Below are 17,517 nucleotides of genomic sequence, written 5' to 3'. Positions count from 1 at the left end.
ATGTACAGTTTCATGTTGTGAAGGCGCCATGACTTATCCAAGAACAAAGGACTGACTTGTTTAAAGACTTTATTGTAAAGGTAGACAGACAAGTGGACTTGGTTTCTGGTTTCCCAGTCATATCATTTATACACAGCTAGGGGAAGGGGAGGTGGAGGATTCGCTCAGTTATAATAGTTTCCCCGTTTCCTTTCTAATGACACCCAGAAAATCCCATTTGGCAATGTCGTGCAATTTATATTACCATGTTCAACTAGGAAACAGGTTAGGTAATCAAGATCGTATGGGTGGCGAAGCAGTAAGCATAATTAACATGTCCTCAAGAATATTAGCTAAATAGATCACCCAATAGAATAGAGGTTTAAGGTCTCTAGAATACGTGATGAACATTCTGAGTAGGAGCCGTCCTGACAACAGGCAAAGCGTTGCTAACCGAAGGCTACTATATGTGTAAATGAAACAGGGAAAGAAAGGATATAAATTAAGGTATAATATAATACGCTAGTGTGAAAAACAACAGTTCAGGATTGTCACACAATGACAACATAATAACATTGTTATTATATATAGAACTAAATGAAAGTATACATCTTAATATAACCCTCCGGATTGTCCGAGCCAAACCAAGAAAACAAACGTCAAACATGCAGAATGAACGCGCTTTTTGAGAAGGAGGATGTATTTCACTAGTGGTACAGGAATACATGACTGAATACATAACAGGCTTAGTGGTACTGGGCTACTGTTCATAGGACACACGGGATGACTGACTACAAACCAATACATAACAGGCTTAGTGGTACTGGGCTACTGTTCATAGGACACACAGGATGACTGACTACAAACCAATACATAACAGGCTTAGTGGTACTGGGCTACTGTTCATAGGACACACAGGATGACTGACTACAAACCAACTGAAAGGAAATGACAGTGGCTGATAGGTCAGGGATCCATCTAACTGACAGAACCGAGGGCTATGTTGTTTTAGATTAGATTCATCACTTTCCTTTGAGACATCCCTTACTGGTTGTTGGGTTGGAAATAAATAAGGCCAAATTCTTCTGATATTCCCTCAAATATTAAAATATGAAGACTTCACTAGAAAGGATAGCTAGATACTTATGCCTCTAGCTCCAAGCCCAGTCCCAGTTTGTGGCCACCGGCGTTGATGCTCTTACCATCGACCAGTGCAGACAGGACAAGTTTCATACCTGCAGAACGGGAAAAATAAATAACTTGGCTACAACAACGCAATTTGGTGATGGCTGGCAGTGCAAAGTAGTGAGAGACAGTTCTTACCTGGTCGCAGCGTCTGGGTATAGCCCACTCCCACTAAGCTGGCATTGTTAACTTTAGCCTGGAAAATATAACAAACACATACAATTAAACAATGGAATACAACGGGTTATGATAAGTATTGGCATTGCGTAAGAACGTCACTATTGTCCAGTTACTTCCTAAAATATCTCATTTGACACAACCCATTCCCATTTAATAAACTGCTAATCCTGCAGAACCAGTCCCTGAATATTAAACAGCCGTCAGGCTGATAAACAAGACAAGCAAAGAGCAGCACTCACAGATATGGAGGCACTGGAGTCCAGCTGATACTTGGCAGCGATGCCAAAGCGCGTGCTGTTGCTGCCTGCTGTCCAGGCCAGGTTCACAGCAGTCTCCAGCTTGTCATTCACCTTCTGGTAAATGGACCCTCCAAACTCTGTGCCATCATTACTGGGATATAGGACATAAACATACATTGTGTTATCCTTGTCTGATGAAGAGCTCTTTTTGTTTAATAATAACTCAACAAAAGATGAACTGAAACACTCAAATCAACCTACAACTTATTCAAAATCGATGTAACTTGGTAAGACCATAGTTACCAATAAGCACAAAAGGAGAACATCTTTCTAGTAGAAACAGTCATACTTTTCACTTCACTGCTGAGACACAAGTCCTCCAAAAATACAATCGATATGAAGCTTACACATTGGTGTGCAGCTGGAAATCTCCCGTCTTGTAGCCAACGGCGAAGTTGCTCTGGGTCATTTTGGACTTGGCCGTGTCGAAGGTCATCTGGTAGCCAGCCAGCCATCCCTCATATCCGGCCACCGCTGCCCCATGGATGGCCGGGCCGGCAAAGTCAAAGTCTACATCCACGCCCAAGTTGACATATTCACGCTTATACGCAGTCTTCACCTTCCCACTCTTCTTGCTGTTAGAAGGAGAATAGAGGAGGAAGATAGGATGAATAAACATCAGTCTGATATTTCTGTTGTTCTAGTTCAGCCGTCACTGATTATTTTCAATAAAGGAAGATTGGTGGTGGATTAGGGTTTCAAAAGACTGGTGAGAAACATTTAGTTGTGCTTGAAATTAAAAAAGCCACAAACCTTACCCAGAATTTGGTGAGAACTGGGTGTCGAACGTAAGTTTCAGTCCTTTGGTGATCTATGAAAAAAATAAAAATAAGCATAACTGAATAGAATGCTCACAGATTACAGTATAGACTGGTTTCTCCTCTCTACCTGGTCTTCAACGGTGATCTCAGTCCCCAGAGTGTTGTCTGTGGTCCACTTCTCTGTAAACGTCAGGCCGTATTCAGCCCATTTGTACTTGGTCTCCAGGTTGCCATTGACTTTGCTGGTGTCAGTGTTGGATGAGCCAGAGGTTTTGAATTCCTAAATAACAATAATGACAGACTTAGCACACCTATATCTTGCTATGGAGAACCAGAATGTACAGTAATCCTGGCAGGATTGAAAAGCCAAACTCACCACTCCACTTGAAGACTTGGTCTTGACATCAAGTTTCACCAATCCAAAACCTAATAAAAGAACAAACCATAACATTCAGAACACCACATGTTCCATTACATATTAAGGTAGTGGCATTAACCTTGTTTTGATTGGCGTCTCATTAACATTTAAATACTTGCCAAATGGACTTCTACATGGAGAATACTGATCCATTCGGCCCAATTGTGACATGTCTTGAACAAATTGAATGCCCGGGTGTTATGTTAACTTCCTTGTAAAATGTCATGTCAGTGTGAAATGTGTTCTGTGCATTGATGGAAACATTCCCTTACGGGCTCAAGAGAGGACAAACAAAAGTGATGTGAACGTTTAAGTTGTCAGAAGAGGCCCCTGTTACATTAAGGTCAATGCGTGTCCTGCTCATCATTCCTACAGGGGTAAACCAACCAGTTTCAAAGACATTTACCATATCCTTTGTTGAAGATGTCCTTTGCAGATTTACCAAGGTCACCATATGATGGAGGGACAGCCATTCTACCTGTGACAAGAAGGAAAATGGCAGATGACAATTTAATGCTGTCGTAGTACTACTGACCGAGTTCAGCATGTAGCCTATTACAGCAAATGTAGGACAAAGATGGTATTGCCACAAAGGGATAGTCCTAACATGCATGTTGTTCGCCATTTATTCACTAGTAAGTGTACTCCACCACCAAGTAACTGATCAGATAATAGGGAATGTACGGATCATCTCCTCGTAGGACTGTGAACACGTTTTAAGGGATATAGCCAGGCCTACACAACCATCTCTACACACGTAAAGCTTTGAAGAACAAGGTTATCTGCAAGCAGCCATCTTGACGTCGATATTAGCACGTCAAAGCCCCTGCCAAGTCTCAAGTTGTTTGCTTGCCTAGCTAGCTACAGTAGATCGTTACAACATGCAATATCAATGTGACTGGCGGCTGGTTCAATGAAAGTCAAGTTAGCTAGCTAGTAGCCGTTAACAAAATAGCTAGCCGGCGAGCAAGTTAACAAGCCATTACATCACAGACAGGGATTTGCTCACAACAGCAATCTGTTCTCTCAACTTGAACTAGACAATAAGAAGACGTAACTAACTAGCTAGGCAATGGCACATATTTCCACCTCGAATAAAAGTCCAAATGTAATTAGTTATACTGTAGTTAATATGTCAAAGATCGGGACATGTATTTACCCTTGACAATGAACTAACGTTAGCTATCCATGTAACGTTAGCTAACTAGCTATCTGGCTACAGATTTCTCAGCGCTGGATCCCGGCCATGTCCCCTACCTAGCTAACATTTAGCTAGTTAGCTGGCAAGCAATGTACCTAATTAGATAGCAAACAAAACTATGGCAATTACTTACTGGAAGTTTTGCGTTGGTGCAGATAGTTGGTTCGTTGTTCAAGCAGTTTCCAACACCGCGTCGCGACAGTCCTATCCAGCTGGAGGGCGATGAAGGAGAAACAGCAAAAGCAAAACAACCTCTCATGACCCCAGGATCGCAGGACCCTATAAATATAGGTGTTCGTTTCTTTGCCTGTCTAAATCAAAGTAGGATGACTGAGTTCTGGGTTTATTTGAGTATTTCTATGCCCATATTTAATAATTTTGTTAATACAAGACTGAAAAACTTTAACATTTGTGTATTAATTAACTTAATACAATTGTCTTTACAAATAATATACCTGGCAACTGGAAGACGTCTTTATCACCATAGAAACCACGGTGCTTTACCTAACACGATAGGTCTAGCAGTCAGCTAATGTCAAATCGTATTTGTCACATGCGCCGAATACAACAGGTGTAGGTAGACCTTACAGTGAAATGCTCACTATCAAGCCCTTAACCAACAATGCCGTTTTAAGAAAAATAAGTGTTAAGTAAAAAAATATATATTTTAATTTAAGAGCAGCAGTAAAAATAACAGTAGAGAGGCTGGGGTCAATATGCGGGGGCATAGGTTAGTCGAGATAATTGAGGTAATATGTACATGTAGGTAGAGTTAAAGTGACTATGCATAGATAATAAACAGAGTAGTAGTCTGGGTAGCAATTTGATTAGCTGTTCAGGAGTCTTTTGTCTTGGGGGTAGAAGCTGTTAAGAAGCCTTTTGGACCTAGACTTGGCGCTCCGGTACCGCTTGCCGTGCGGTAGCAGAGGGAACAGTCTAAGACTAGGGTGGCTGGAGTCGAACAATTTTTAGAGCCTTCCTCTGACACTGCCTGGTATAGAGGTCCTGGATGGCAGGAAGCTTGGCCCCAGTGATGTACTGGGCTGTACGCCCTACCCTTTGTAGTGCCTTGTGGTCGGAAGCTGAGCAGTTCCATACCAGTCAGGATGCTCTCGATAGTGCAGCTGTATAACTTTTTGAGGATCTGAGGACCCACGCCAAATCTTTTCAGTCTCCTGAGGGGGAATAGGCATTTGTCGCGCCCTCTTCACGACTGTCTTGGTTTGTTTGGACCATGATAGCTTGTTTGTGATGTGGACACCAAGGAACTTGAAGCACTCAACCTGCTCCATCGATGAGAATTGGGGTGTGCTCGGTCCTCTTTTTCCTGTAGTCCACAATCATCTCCTTTGTCTTGATCACGTTGAGGAAGAGCTTGTCATCCTGGCACCACATGGCCAGGTCTCTGACCTCCCTATAGGCTCTCGCATCGTTGTCGGTGATCAGGCCTAACACTTGTGTCATCGGAAAACTTGGTGTTGGAGTCGTGCCTGGCCATGCAGTCATGAGTAAACAGGGAGTACAGGAGGGGACTGAGCACACACCCCTGAGGGGCCCCCGTGTTGAGCATCAGCGTGGTGAATGTGTTGTTACCTCCCCTTTACACCTCAGGGTGGCCCATCAGGAAGTCCAGGACCCAGTTGCAGAGGGAGGTGTTTAGTCCCAGGGTCCTTAGCTTAGTGATGAGCTTTGAGGGCACTATGGTGTTGAATGCAAAGCTGTAGTCAATAAATAGCATTCTCACATAGGTGTTCCTTTTATCCAGGTGGGAAAGGGCAGTGTAGAGTGCAATAGAGATTGCATCACCTGTGGATCTGTTGGGGCGGTATGCAAATTGGAGTGTGTCTAGGTTTTCTGGGATAATGGTGTTGTGATCCATGACCAACCTTTGAAAGCACTTCATGGCTACAGACGTGAGTGCTACAGGTCAGTAGTCATTTTGGCAGGTTACCTTAGTATTCTTGGGCACAGGGACTATGGTGGTCTGCTTGAAACATGTTGGTATTACACACTCAGTCAGGGACAGGTTGAAAATGTCAGTTAAGACACTTGCCAGTTGGTCAGCACATGCTCAGAGTACACATCCTGGTAATATGTCGAGCAGTCATATTTTCTCTGCACAGTTTCAGGAGGTTTGCATTTTGTTGACAGCTGGATTAGCAACTATAACGGGCTGTCAGAAACACTTCAAGAAACCTTAACTGGAAGAATTCTGCATGGTAAGGAATTACACTAACTGAGCTGTGATTAAATAAACATTTGCTGGAGCTGATCACTGTGCTGCTAGCGGAGGGCTGCAGTGTGGTTGAAGAAAGCTTTTGATGGTCAAAACAGAAACCGGTGGTCTAGCTAACTAAAAACAGTAAACACTGAATCAGCATCGTCAGAGGTCTTGACCTGAAGTGGGACTAACTAAGCTAACAAGATCAGGCTGAACAGACATGCTGGTTTTCCATAGCAGACAGACCTGGCATGTAAACTCAGTAGTAGGTTAAATCCATGATTAGACACTGGACCTCAGACACAGTGGGAACCATGGCCATCAACTGGATGGGATTTCAAAAATGTCAACTGCTCAGGATAGCTCTGAGCCGATTCCCAGAATCCGCTTAAATCCACTGCACTCTGGCTCTATCCCGTGCAGATGTGTCACCATGTCCTCTAACCGTGTAGCTAACTGAATTACAGTCTTGCCCACAGTGCTCCTGGGTGACTTTTCACTAGGTAAAGATTTAGGATCCACTTCCCCTCCCCAATACTAACTTTAACCATTTGTAGGGAACCTGCAACAAGATCAGCATATCGGGACAATGTCACATTACACTCAAACCCTTCTCTTCTGAAGAATCACATCCAAGTCACAGCATTGATGTCAACTGTTTAATGATGGTAAAGACATGTCATTCGCAGGACATTAATCAATTAACCCAATACAACCACACTTTGTGTGATTGCTACATTCCAAAATGGTAGCCAATTACTGCATCGTGGAGCTATGTAACATACCATTATAACCACACCAGTGATAAGGATTAGTAACAATTTATTAGAGGGGGTTAAAAGTGACAAGAACAAATACATGAGAGAAGTCATAATTCTCCTGTATATATCAAAAAAATAAAAATCATCTTAGCAGCAAATGATAGATTTGCAGTTAGCACGAGCTGGCATTAGTCAGAAGTTAGACGCATTTCTTTATTAGGAGGGGGGGGGGGGGTAATAAAAGACTCATAGCATGTAAGGGATCTAGTAACTATTCCACAGCTGAAATTCCAAATAAAACATGGGATGGAGATGAGACTTAACCCACTGGACACAAACCAGTAGAATCAACATAAAAAATCTATGACGTAGAAAAACAAATTTGATTAATCAAGGTGGATAACTGATTAGATTCAAGAAGTCATCAACATAAAATGAATTTGGAAAATGTGTCCTTTTTTCACCTGACTTAAATCCAATGACAGAGTTCAAATCTATATTTTCTTACATTGAGTTGTCAACTTGCGTGAATTCAAATCAATTGTAGGATACATTTAAAAACTAGACGTTGAATTGACGTCTCTGCCCAGTAAAGTAACCCTTAATTGTCTTACAAAAGTGGGTTGTAACCAATACCATTAATGGCCGTTTCAGATCTGATTTGAGTGACGGGGGTTTGTGTTGGTTGGAATTTGTCTTTAATGATTTGGGTGAGAGGATGATTCTGAAAAATCAATCTATACATAAAAGCACATTGTGTTTTAAACAAATATATTTCCCCACAACTGTAAACATATTCCTGTTCAAGTGTATATTGCAATATCCTTTCTGTACATCAAATAAAACAAAAAACAATTCTATTGACATATACAAAATTAAATAAATTAAGACAGTCCAAGGGATCTGTGGAAGAAGTAAAACTATTTTTGTAAGGATTTATATCCTTGTATGTTAATCGCGAAGCCTGGGCATTTACTAAATTACAAGCGAGTACGCAACATCTGAGATATGCAGTTCTTATAAAAAAGACAATGTTACTATAACACCTAAAGTTATTGGCAAATGGAATGATATTTAAAAACGATTGTTCACCATTTTCCATTCCATAGTTTTGGCTGCTTTTTGCGATCTCCTTGGGGGTAACATCCCCGTTTACGGCAAGGTATAGTTCGGAAAAAGGTAGGATTAACTGAACAATACAAATATTATAAAGGACACCAAATATATTATATACACACGTATGTGGACACCTCTTCAAATTAGTGGAGTCGGCCTTTTCAGCCACACTCGTTGCTGACAGGTGTATAAAAAAAGAACACCGCCACGCAAGCTCCATAGACAAACATTGGCAGTGGAATGGCCTTATTGAGGAGCTCAGATGCCACCTTCCCAACAAGCCAGTTCGTTACATTTCTGTCCTGCTAGAGCTGCCATGGTCAACTGTAAGTGTGGTTATTGTGAAGTGGAAACATCTAGGAGCAATAACGGCTCAGCCGCAAAGTGGTAGGCCACACAAGCTAACAGAACGGGACCGCAGAGTGCTGAAGCGCATACATTATAATTATTATTATTATTTTTTTAAATGTCTGTCCTCGGTTGCAACACTCACTACCGAGGTCTGGGGATGTTTTTCATGGTTTGGGCTAGGCCGCTTAGTTCCAGTGAAGGGAAATCTTAACGCTACAGCATACAATGACATTCTACACAATTCTGTTCTTCCAACTTTGTGGAAGGCCCTTCCCTGTTTCAGCATGACACTGCCCCCGTCCACAAAGCGACGTCCATACAGAAATGGTTTGTCGAGATCGGTGTGGAAGATCTTGACTGGCCTACAGAGACCTGACCGCAACCCCATCGAACAGCTTTGGGATGAATTGAAATACCAACAGCGAGCCCAGCTTAATTGCCTAACATCAATGCCCGACCTCTAATGTTTGTGGCTGAAAGGAATTAAGTCCCAGCAGCAATGTTCCAACATCTAGTGGAAAGCCTTCCCAGAAGAGTAGAGGCTGTTATTGCAGCAAGAGGGCAGGGACCAACTCCATATTAACACCCATGATTTTGGAATGAGATGTTCGACAAGCAGATGTCCACATACTTTTGGTCATGTAGTTCATGTCAACATGACTAATTCAGCATTCTAGTAATACAGCCAAAACCCACAGTAGTGTCTTAAGGAATGCAGAAGCTTTTCACACTACCCAAATTAATAAAGATAAACAAGTAACAAGACCGGTCACAACATCTGGAACTTAGATATTGTTATACAGAAATTCAGGAACAGTATCATCTTTGACATTTTGAAAATTGCTTAAAAAAAATTTTTTTTAAAGAAGTGGGCCATACCTGTATTAGAGCCAGATAAAACCACAATAATATTATACCCTAATTTCTCAGGATATATAAATGAAGATTTTTTTAATATAATACTGTTGAATTTTAGATTAACAAATTCTATTGGACTTAAAAAAAAAAAAAAATTTGGTTACAATAGGCTGCCTGAGAATTCCGCTTTCATGTTTTTCCCCAAACCTCTAGCTTGCTTATTACCTTCAACGTTCCCTCAGACTGCAAGTTAAGAGCTGTTAAGCGTGGAAATGCAAGCCTGGCAGTAGCAGGTCAGTTTGTGCTTTAGCCAACTCGTCTGTCGAGTTCGCTGTCATGCCATACACCGTAAGACATAACAAGAGATGAGTTGACTAAAGCACTTACATCATATCTGTTACCTGGTTATTGATCATGGCAAAAGGTGTGGGAAATATCTGCAAAAATCTCAATCCCTTTTCAAATGAAGAGAATTAGTCTTTAGCATGTATCCAAAACGGCACCCTATTCCCTACGTAGTGCATTATTTTTGACGAGAGGCCATAGGGCTCTGGTCTAAAGTAGTGCATTATAAAATGAGTAGTGTGTCATTTTAACCACACAGTTTAATCCCTTTCAACAGGCTGCCGTGGGACAAACGCCAGCCAACCACTAAGTCACAGAATATGAGTAGTCAAGTCTCCCGTACCCTGTCGCACCGTGGCACCGATAGGATCCTACAAGCCATCTCAGTTCGCAGTCTCTGCAGACATTGGAATATAAAGTCAATATCACACAACCACAGTTGGCAACTCCTTGAAGGCAGCGGCAGCAGCAAAAAAACACAACGGGTCTCACAGTAAACAGTGTTGGAAGAGATCAACGTCGTGGTGGCTGCATCGCAGACCAGTGGACTCCACCTAGTACCCAATCATGCTCCTGATCATGGTGGGTTTAGAGAAGGGCCACCCGTACTCGTTGGGCACGGGGCCATTGACGTTGCATTCGAAGAAGGAGAACATGGGGAACCAAATGCGGGCCCTGCGACTCTGCTGGTAGGCCCTGGTGTTAGCCAGCGTGTGGTAGTACAGGAACAGCCTGGTCGTGATGTAGAAGGCGATGAAGACGTCGATGGAATAGTGTTCATGGGCCGCCAGGATAAAGAAGATGCCAAACAAGTTCAGGACCCAGGACAAGGTGTGGATGAAGTTCCAGCCCCGCGGGGTGTCTTAATGAATACATACAAGCAGAACATTGAACAATGTGTTAGGATGGTTTTGAGTTTCAGTTATGTTCTGTTCCAAATCAGGAATTGAATGACAACTTCAAGTGATCCTGTAGATTGAGACAACAGTTTAAAGCTGTCAGTGGTCAGGTCTTCATGTAGTTATAGCTGATTGACACACAATGTACAGAAGTTCTTCCCACTACAGTCAATTACATCTTATAGTCTGCACCAATAAATGATATGGAACACTTACATTCTGTCACAAAGAAGTTGAGCATGGTGATGACCACCGTGTGACCACTGAACATGTAGTCCCCACACGTATGGACCCCTGTGAGGGACATTCCAAATCCACTCCATATGGCCAGAGCTCGATGCAGTTTGGCCCACATATCACCATACACCTAGGGGAAAGAGAAGGAAAGGGTCACGATTGATATTCTAGCCTGTTGTGAGACGTGTAAATTGCCATCCATAGCCTGTGTACAGCAAAGGGGGGGGGGGGGTCAGAATGTACAGCGGGGGGGGGGGGGGGGTCATAGAATGTACAGCAGGGGGGGGGGTCATAGAATATACAGCGGGGGGGGGGGGTCATAGAATATACAGCGGGGGGGGGGTCATAGAATGTACAGCAGGGGGGGGGGGTCATAGAATGTACAGCAGGGGGGGGGGGTCATAGAATGTACAGCAGGGGGGGGGGTCATAGAATGTACAGCAGGGGGGGGGGTCATAGAATGTACAGCAGGGGGGGGGGTCATAGAATGTACAGCAGGGGGGGGGGGGTCATAGAATGTACAGCAGGGGGGGGGGGGTCATAGAATGTACAGCAGGGGGGGGGGGTCATAGAATGTACAGCAGGGGGGGGGGGTCATAGAATGTACAGCAGGGGGGGGGGTCATAGAATGTACAGCAGGGGGGGGGGGTCATAGAATGTACAGCAGGGGGGGGGGGTCATAGAATGTACAGCAGGGGGGGGGGGTCATAGAATGTACAGCAGGGGGGGGGGTCATAGAATGTACAGCAGGGGGGGTCATAGAATGTACAGCAGGGGGGGGTCATAGAATGTACAGCAGGGGGGGTCATAGAATGTACAGCAGGGGGGGTCATAGAATGTACAGCAGGGGGGGTCATAGAATGTACAGTAGGGGGGGTCATAGAATGTACAGTAGGGGGGGTCATAGAATGTACAGTAGGGGGGGTCAACTATCCCCCCTGCGGATCGCATTCAGTTTTAACCGAGGTCCAGAGGGACACATTTAAAATTGGTTACATTTGACCGACGTCAAAATTTGCAAAAAAGAATGATATGACCATCACTTTTGGAATTTGCGATGCTCTCCGACCGTCTAGCTTTCGTTTACTGTTAGCAAGCTGGACAGAGTGAAAAGACTATAGATGACTTATCAAGCTGGACAGAGTGAAAAGACTATAGATGACTTATCAAGCTGGACAGAGTGAAAAGACTATAGATGACTTATCAAGCTGGACAGAGTGAAAAGACTATAGATGACTTATCAAGCTGGACAGAGTGAAGACTATAAATTGTAGGTTCATCATATCTACACAGTGTTGATTTAGTCAGTGGAGAGGTGGTACCTTTCCTGAGCACTGCAGGTGCTGTCCTGGCACTGACAGGGAGGTCACGAACATGGTGATGCAGCGCAGCATAAACACTGTCCCCATGAGGCTGCACAGCCGCCGCAGCAGAATGGACCTTTAGCAGAGCAAACATTACACACATTAACATAGCACTGACCACAACTTCAATAACTAGGCCAATGGTTTTCAAACCTCTCCTCAGTGACCCTTAGAAGTTTCAACATTTTGTTGTAGCCTTAACTAGCTCACCTGATTCATGTAGTCAAAAGCCTAATGATTAGTTGACAAGTTGAATCAGGTGTGATAGTTCTGGAATAGATTGAAAACATGAAACCGGTTCCCTGGAGGAGAAGCTTGAAAACTCCTGGACAATACACTTCTATTCTACACGAATCCTCTATTCTAGTCAGGGAGACATCCTAGACACTAGCTTTAAAAAAATTAATAATAATAATAATAATAATGTCTAGGCTGTGTGATGAACATGTTTCCCTATGGACCAGTCAGTAGCCAGTACTCTACCTGTGCTTGTGCAGCAGCAGAACTAGCAGCCAGATATTACACAGGATGACTCCACATGCCTCTGCCATGGCAAAGGCCCATGGTATTCTAGGTACACTGTTAAAGAAAGAAAAATGGTTATAGGCTGATCTTCAAGCTGTCTGCTACGGAGCACTGTGGGTTATTCTCCCAGGCTTAGCCAACTTTATTAAAAAAGGGTCACTGAAGCCTAATCGCTAATAACCTGATGAAAAGTATTAACCTATATTCAACATTACTTAACTGGAACAAACTAAAATTGCCTAGAAGATTTCTTTCCCAATTAAAGGATGCGAAGGGACACGCAGTGCAACTGGGATAACACCTGACAAACCGGAATTAGGTTCTCACAAAAGGCTAACCCTTTTGCTATTTCACTACGCTGCGTCTCGACGTCAACCTCTAGTCCTGCTAGACCCTAAACATAGGGAGCTACATTTAGCCTAGTTACTGCTTAGTCATGTCGCCAACAATAATCTGCCACATTATCACACCATGAGTAAGTGGGAACTCAGCACTCGGTAAGAACAAGCCGGACATTTAAGCGTAGTACACCGCCCAATGGAATTCATTGTGAACAGAAGATTAGACAATCCAATAACACTTGATGGCACCCCATTCCTATATAGTGTACAACTTTCAACCAGGGCCTATAGAGTAGTACACTTCGTGAGCAATTTGGGACACACCCCGTGTCAGGCTTATAATAGACTGTTGCTATCAGAAAGTAGGGCAAGTACCACAATGTCCATCCAACAGCTTGATTGCTTGTTTTAACAGATCACAAGATGCTGCAGGTGCACCATCATGTTTAATTTCACTATCGAGACCAACTTTCACTGTTGCTCTGAGAGCCTAATCAGGGCTGTATTCATTAGTCGGACACTGACTAACGAATACATTTTGCAACGGAAGCCATTCACACCAAACGGAAAACATTTTGCTACGAAAAATAGTTTATATTAATGAAATTCAGATTAGTTCCTCCCTGTTTGCTTGTATTTGGTTCCTTGTAACGTGTCGTCAAAGCATCAGTTATGTTGACAATCGGAAAGAGGTGCTTGCTGGAAAGTCACAAGATCAAGTCGGTCTAAATGTACATACATTGCTTAGGTTGTAGGGGAACAGCATGAGCAACCCACCTGTCTAAGAAAATGTCTGGCAAGGGAGGGTAAGTGCGCATGTCCGGCACCCTCTCGTGCACGATCACCATAACGAAAGAGGTAAATCCGAACACAAACACCACATAGATGGCACTAAGCGCCGTCTTCCAGTACTCAGGGTCCAGCCTCCCGCTCCCTCCATGCTTGTACTTCCCATTCCTATACTCAAGATACTGCTCTCCAACCGGTGCTGTGTCTGTGTTAGAGTTATCGCTCTCTCTACTGGAGTCTCCGTTGCAGTGCCAGTCCCCACCCTGAGGCGAGTGTCCGTCGAATGGGACCCCCAGCTCCTCCAGGATATCCAGGTTTTGTTTCTGCAGCTTGCGGAGGGACACCATCAGCCTCTTGATGTCCCCCAGCACCTTGAGTTCCAGTGGGGGAGAGCGGAGGTCGTATTCACTTAGGGTGAGTAAGGACATGCCATCCAGACGGTGCTTGTTGCACAGTAGGTCTACATAGTGGCAGAAGCCCTCGTCCTTCAGCCACTTGGCAACGTGCTTGGTGGTCCAATGCCGGATGCTCAGCTGGGTACTACTAGACATCTCCCCTTCACTCTGTAAACTGTAGAAGACAAAAGGACAAGATTAATCTCGACTCCAAAACCAAATATGCTCTTAAAAAGGGCGACTGCATTCCTGATTTGACCTCGTTTTATATTTGATTCATTTAAGAAATGCTAGTGGCTGTGACTGAATTCAAACATGAGTTTGTGTCTGGGGTGTGGTTTGATGTGAGTCTCTCGCAGGTGGGAAGAGTTAGCCAAATTATTTCACCAATTAGCTTCAGCAGGCTGGTGTTTGACCGTGGCAAAGTTGGTTACCTCATTTCTGGGGATAGTTCGGGACTGTCAAATTACACAAGAAAATATTTTCATGCCGCACATCTTTTAGTTGTCTCATTAAATGCTTTCAATATTTGTATTTGAATTTCTACAATTTATAATTGGTTAAGTCATTACATTTGGAGCTATTGAACTTCTAAAATATTGTCCCATGTGCATTGGGACATGTGCAATTTACTGATGGTCTCTAACTAGCAGGGTTCGGTTGTTCAGCAACAAAACCGAATTGATGATTACTTGGGTGCTGCCAGCTGGATTGAAATAAACAGGATAACTTACTGTACCCTTCATCCGTGACATAACATTTTATTCCCTATCATCTTGCAAATCTCTGTTTTGGACGAGACTGACTTTACACTTTGTAGTCAATTTTGACACTAGAATAAATGTCTAACTCATGACGATGCCACATAAAAAAATCTCGTTTTGAAAATGGCCTAAAGGGCAGTCGCTCTTTAAGTTTGTCACAGGAAACATGCATATCACATTAAAAGATATGCACTGTGTGGAATAGACAAAAAGTTCCCATATCGATTGGAGGAGCCAGTACCATTTCAAAAGAGAAAACACTGCAACACTGTCATTACACAAGCCACAGAGAACTAGGCATTCACCATTTCACTGAATCAGCATTTCAGCAATACTGTCTGGTTCACTGTCTAGCATACAATATTTCTACATGAGGCACTGACTTTCCAATGCTTCAAGACAATCTTCTCCATTTCTTCCAGTCTGGTTAAATTGTAGTCACTCAAAGCAGTTTTCCGCTGAAACTTCTAAGCACTAACGTTAAGTCTAGCCTACAGTACACTGTCAGACAAACCTCTGTATATACCGAGTAATTGTGTAATACAGCCTAGTTAAAGCAAACTACTTAGAGGTCAGTGTCCCTGGCAAAACAAACTGTCCCATGTCATGTCCCCACTCACCTCTTGCAACCATTAAAACGCAATACAGAGAACTAGTGTTGGGTGCTAATAGCACAGTCACTCATTATACTAAACAAGACAGACAGAGAAGGGTGGTGACATCTCTGGCAATAGCCAAGGAACGCTGAACTCCGTTCTCGTATATCCGCTACTCTGGCAAAAGCCTACTGTCTCCAGTAGGCCAGACAGGGGTTAGTTAGCTAACAGTAGCTAGCTAGTTAGCCATACACATCTGAGAGCTTTGGCTTTAACTACATAACTAGCTAAGTGCACGAGTGACTGATATACCACCAAGCCCAGTTAGCTAGCTATCCACACAGCAAGCTATGCAAAACACATTTCAATGCTCAGAATACATTAGCTATCAGCAACGTGTACATTCCGGCATAACGTCACCAGCTTCCTGGTATGCAAACGTTAGCCTGATATGTTAGCTAGTTAGCAATCTAGCAGTAAATACTCACCAGAATTCAGACTCAACTGTTAGTTAGCTGCCGCGGAGAGTAAATTGACTATATGGCATCTCACATGAGTCTGACGAACCTATATTTACGTTTAGTGTGATAAAACGATTGAAGCAAATCATTTCGTCCGCTGCTGGTTAGCATCTGCTTTGCTGTTGACAATACTGAAGGAGCTCCGTAAACACTGGAAGAGCCGCGCACCAGGTAGTTTTCTCGTACTGAGTCGAACGTTGCTCATAGCTGAATTTATAGCCAATACACTGACCTCTACTGGTGAAATGACAGTATCGGTATGCAAAGACAGCACAGTATGTACTCTGAAACAATGTATTGTTCATGACCAGTAAAGTAACCTAACGTCATGTCAGCCTGGTCTCAGAAACTAGACGTAACATAGTAAATGTAAATCCAGAATACTTATTTTAATGTGGTATTTTATGTTTAATATGGATACATAAGACAGAAAGATATGTCGAGCAACCAAAAGGTTGTGTGTTTGAATCTCATCACGGACAACTTTAGCATTTTAGCTAATTAGCAACTAGTTACTACTTTTTTTTACTCCTAACCCTTTAACCCAACTCCTAACCTTAACTTTACCCCTAGCCTAGCTAACGTTAGCCAACTAGCTAACATTAGCCACAACAAATTGGAATTTGCTATTTTGTAACTATTTGTAAGAATTACAATTCATAATATATTGAACGAATTGCAATTTGTAACATATACTAATTGTTATTTGTAACATATACAAAATGGTTGATGACACCCACAAATTAATACATACCATACGACACGTAACATATTATACCATTTGGTGGATTTACATTTACTTTGTTACATCTAACCCTGAGTCCAGGTTGCATAACGTAGCCTATATTTAAATTAGGTGAGTCACTGTTGCCAACATTAGCTCTATGTAAAGTTGCAAGACACATGTAAGATTTAAGACATAGGTCTAAGTTCAATTACACAAACAGACATCAATCAGGTCATTTTTCATTTTAGACTGAGGCGAAGGAACAACACCTGTTCCTGCCACTATACATAAGCCTAAAGCCTCAACTAGGCTAATTACCATCCTACAACATCAGAAAATGAAAAGGAAAGATAGCTGATGTCTCATGAGAGCCATTTATACCACACTGTATGTGTGTTCTTGTCTTTATCAATGTATTCTATTGAATATCATGTACAGCTGTTGCATTGTTTGACAGAAGAGCTTGCAAGTAAGCATTTCATTGTACTGTATATTATACTACACTGTATCCTGTGCATATGACAAATACACTTTTATTTGATTTGTATGTTGGAAGTACACTTTAAAAAGTAATAGTTGTTAAATGGTTCTTCTCTCAGGTCTTATGGTTCCTTGGAGAACTCTTGCCTGATAAAGAACCTTTGAGTTAAACATGTGGGTTCTTGAAAGGTTCTGGAAGCCTGC

General features: G+C 42.7%; 2 protein-coding genes across 5 annotated transcripts; both read right to left on the bottom strand.

Moving 5' to 3' along the window:
* Window positions 1–52: 52 nt before the first annotated feature.
* Window positions 53–4,286, bottom strand: LOC120029323 (voltage-dependent anion-selective channel protein 2). Its single transcript, XM_038974547.1, has 9 exons — window positions 4,157–4,286; window positions 3,229–3,300; window positions 2,781–2,830; window positions 2,532–2,684; window positions 2,402–2,454; window positions 1,991–2,218; window positions 1,584–1,734; window positions 1,303–1,360; window positions 53–1,214 (listed from the first exon to the last, which is right to left on the bottom strand). Exons 2-9 carry the CDS (start codon window positions 3,293–3,295, stop codon window positions 1,123–1,125), a joined length of 852 nt encoding a protein of 283 aa, XP_038830475.1. The 5' UTR covers window positions 3,296–3,300; window positions 4,157–4,286; the 3' UTR covers window positions 53–1,122.
* Window positions 4,287–8,661: 4,375 nt separating this feature from the next.
* LOC120029738 (sphingomyelin synthase-related protein 1-like) lies at window positions 8,662–16,305 on the bottom strand. Of its 4 annotated transcripts, none has more exons than XM_038975006.1 (6): window positions 16,074–16,305; window positions 13,819–14,400; window positions 12,659–12,754; window positions 12,134–12,251; window positions 10,791–10,941; window positions 8,662–10,537 (listed from the first exon to the last, which is right to left on the bottom strand). In XM_038975006.1, exons 2-6 carry the CDS (start codon window positions 14,379–14,381, stop codon window positions 10,230–10,232), a joined length of 1,236 nt encoding a protein of 411 aa, XP_038830934.1. In that variant the 5' UTR covers window positions 14,382–14,400; window positions 16,074–16,305; the 3' UTR covers window positions 8,662–10,229. The 4 variants fall into 4 exon arrangements, with proteins under 4 accessions (XP_038830934.1, XP_038830936.1, XP_038830935.1 ...); XM_038975008.1 differs by lacking the exon at window positions 16,074–16,305 and adding an exon at window positions 15,610–15,927; XM_038975007.1 differs by lacking the exon at window positions 16,074–16,305 and adding an exon at window positions 15,373–15,492.
* Window positions 16,306–17,517: the final 1,212 nt, after the last annotated feature.

Source organism: Salvelinus namaycush, chromosome 35 (genome assembly GCF_016432855.1).
Source record: "Salvelinus namaycush isolate Seneca chromosome 35, SaNama_1.0, whole genome shotgun sequence".
Lineage (NCBI taxonomy): Eukaryota > Metazoa > Chordata > Actinopteri > Salmoniformes > Salmonidae > Salvelinus > Salvelinus namaycush.
The sequence above is the reverse complement of the archived record's forward strand: the minus strand, read 5'-3'. Positions and strand labels throughout refer to the sequence as shown.

Excerpts from the sequence above, each read along its gene's own strand:
- LOC120029738 (XM_038975006.1), bottom strand. The coding sequence starts at position 14,381 with ATGTCTAGTAGTACCCAGCTGAGCATCCGGCATTGGACCACCAAGCAC. Across the intron at positions 10,942-12,133 it reads ACCTGCAGTGCTCAGGAAAG|GTGTATGGTGATATGTGGGC; the intron begins GTACCACCTCTC and ends TCTTTCCCCTAG. Across the intron at positions 10,538-10,790 it reads CAACTTCTTTGTGACAGAAT|ACACCCCGCGGGGCTGGAAC; the intron begins GTAAGTGTTCCA and ends GTATTCATTAAG.
- LOC120029323 (XM_038974547.1), bottom strand. The coding sequence starts at position 3,295 with ATGGCTGTCCCTCCATCATATGGTGACCTTGGTAAATCTGCAAAGGAC. Across the intron at positions 2,685-2,780 it reads CCAAGTCTTCAAGTGGAGTG|GAATTCAAAACCTCTGGCTC; the intron begins GTGAGTTTGGCT and ends ATTGTTATTTAG. Across the intron at positions 1,735-1,990 it reads TTCCAGCTGCACACCAATGT|TAATGATGGCACAGAGTTTG; the intron begins GTAAGCTTCATA and ends CCTATATCCCAG.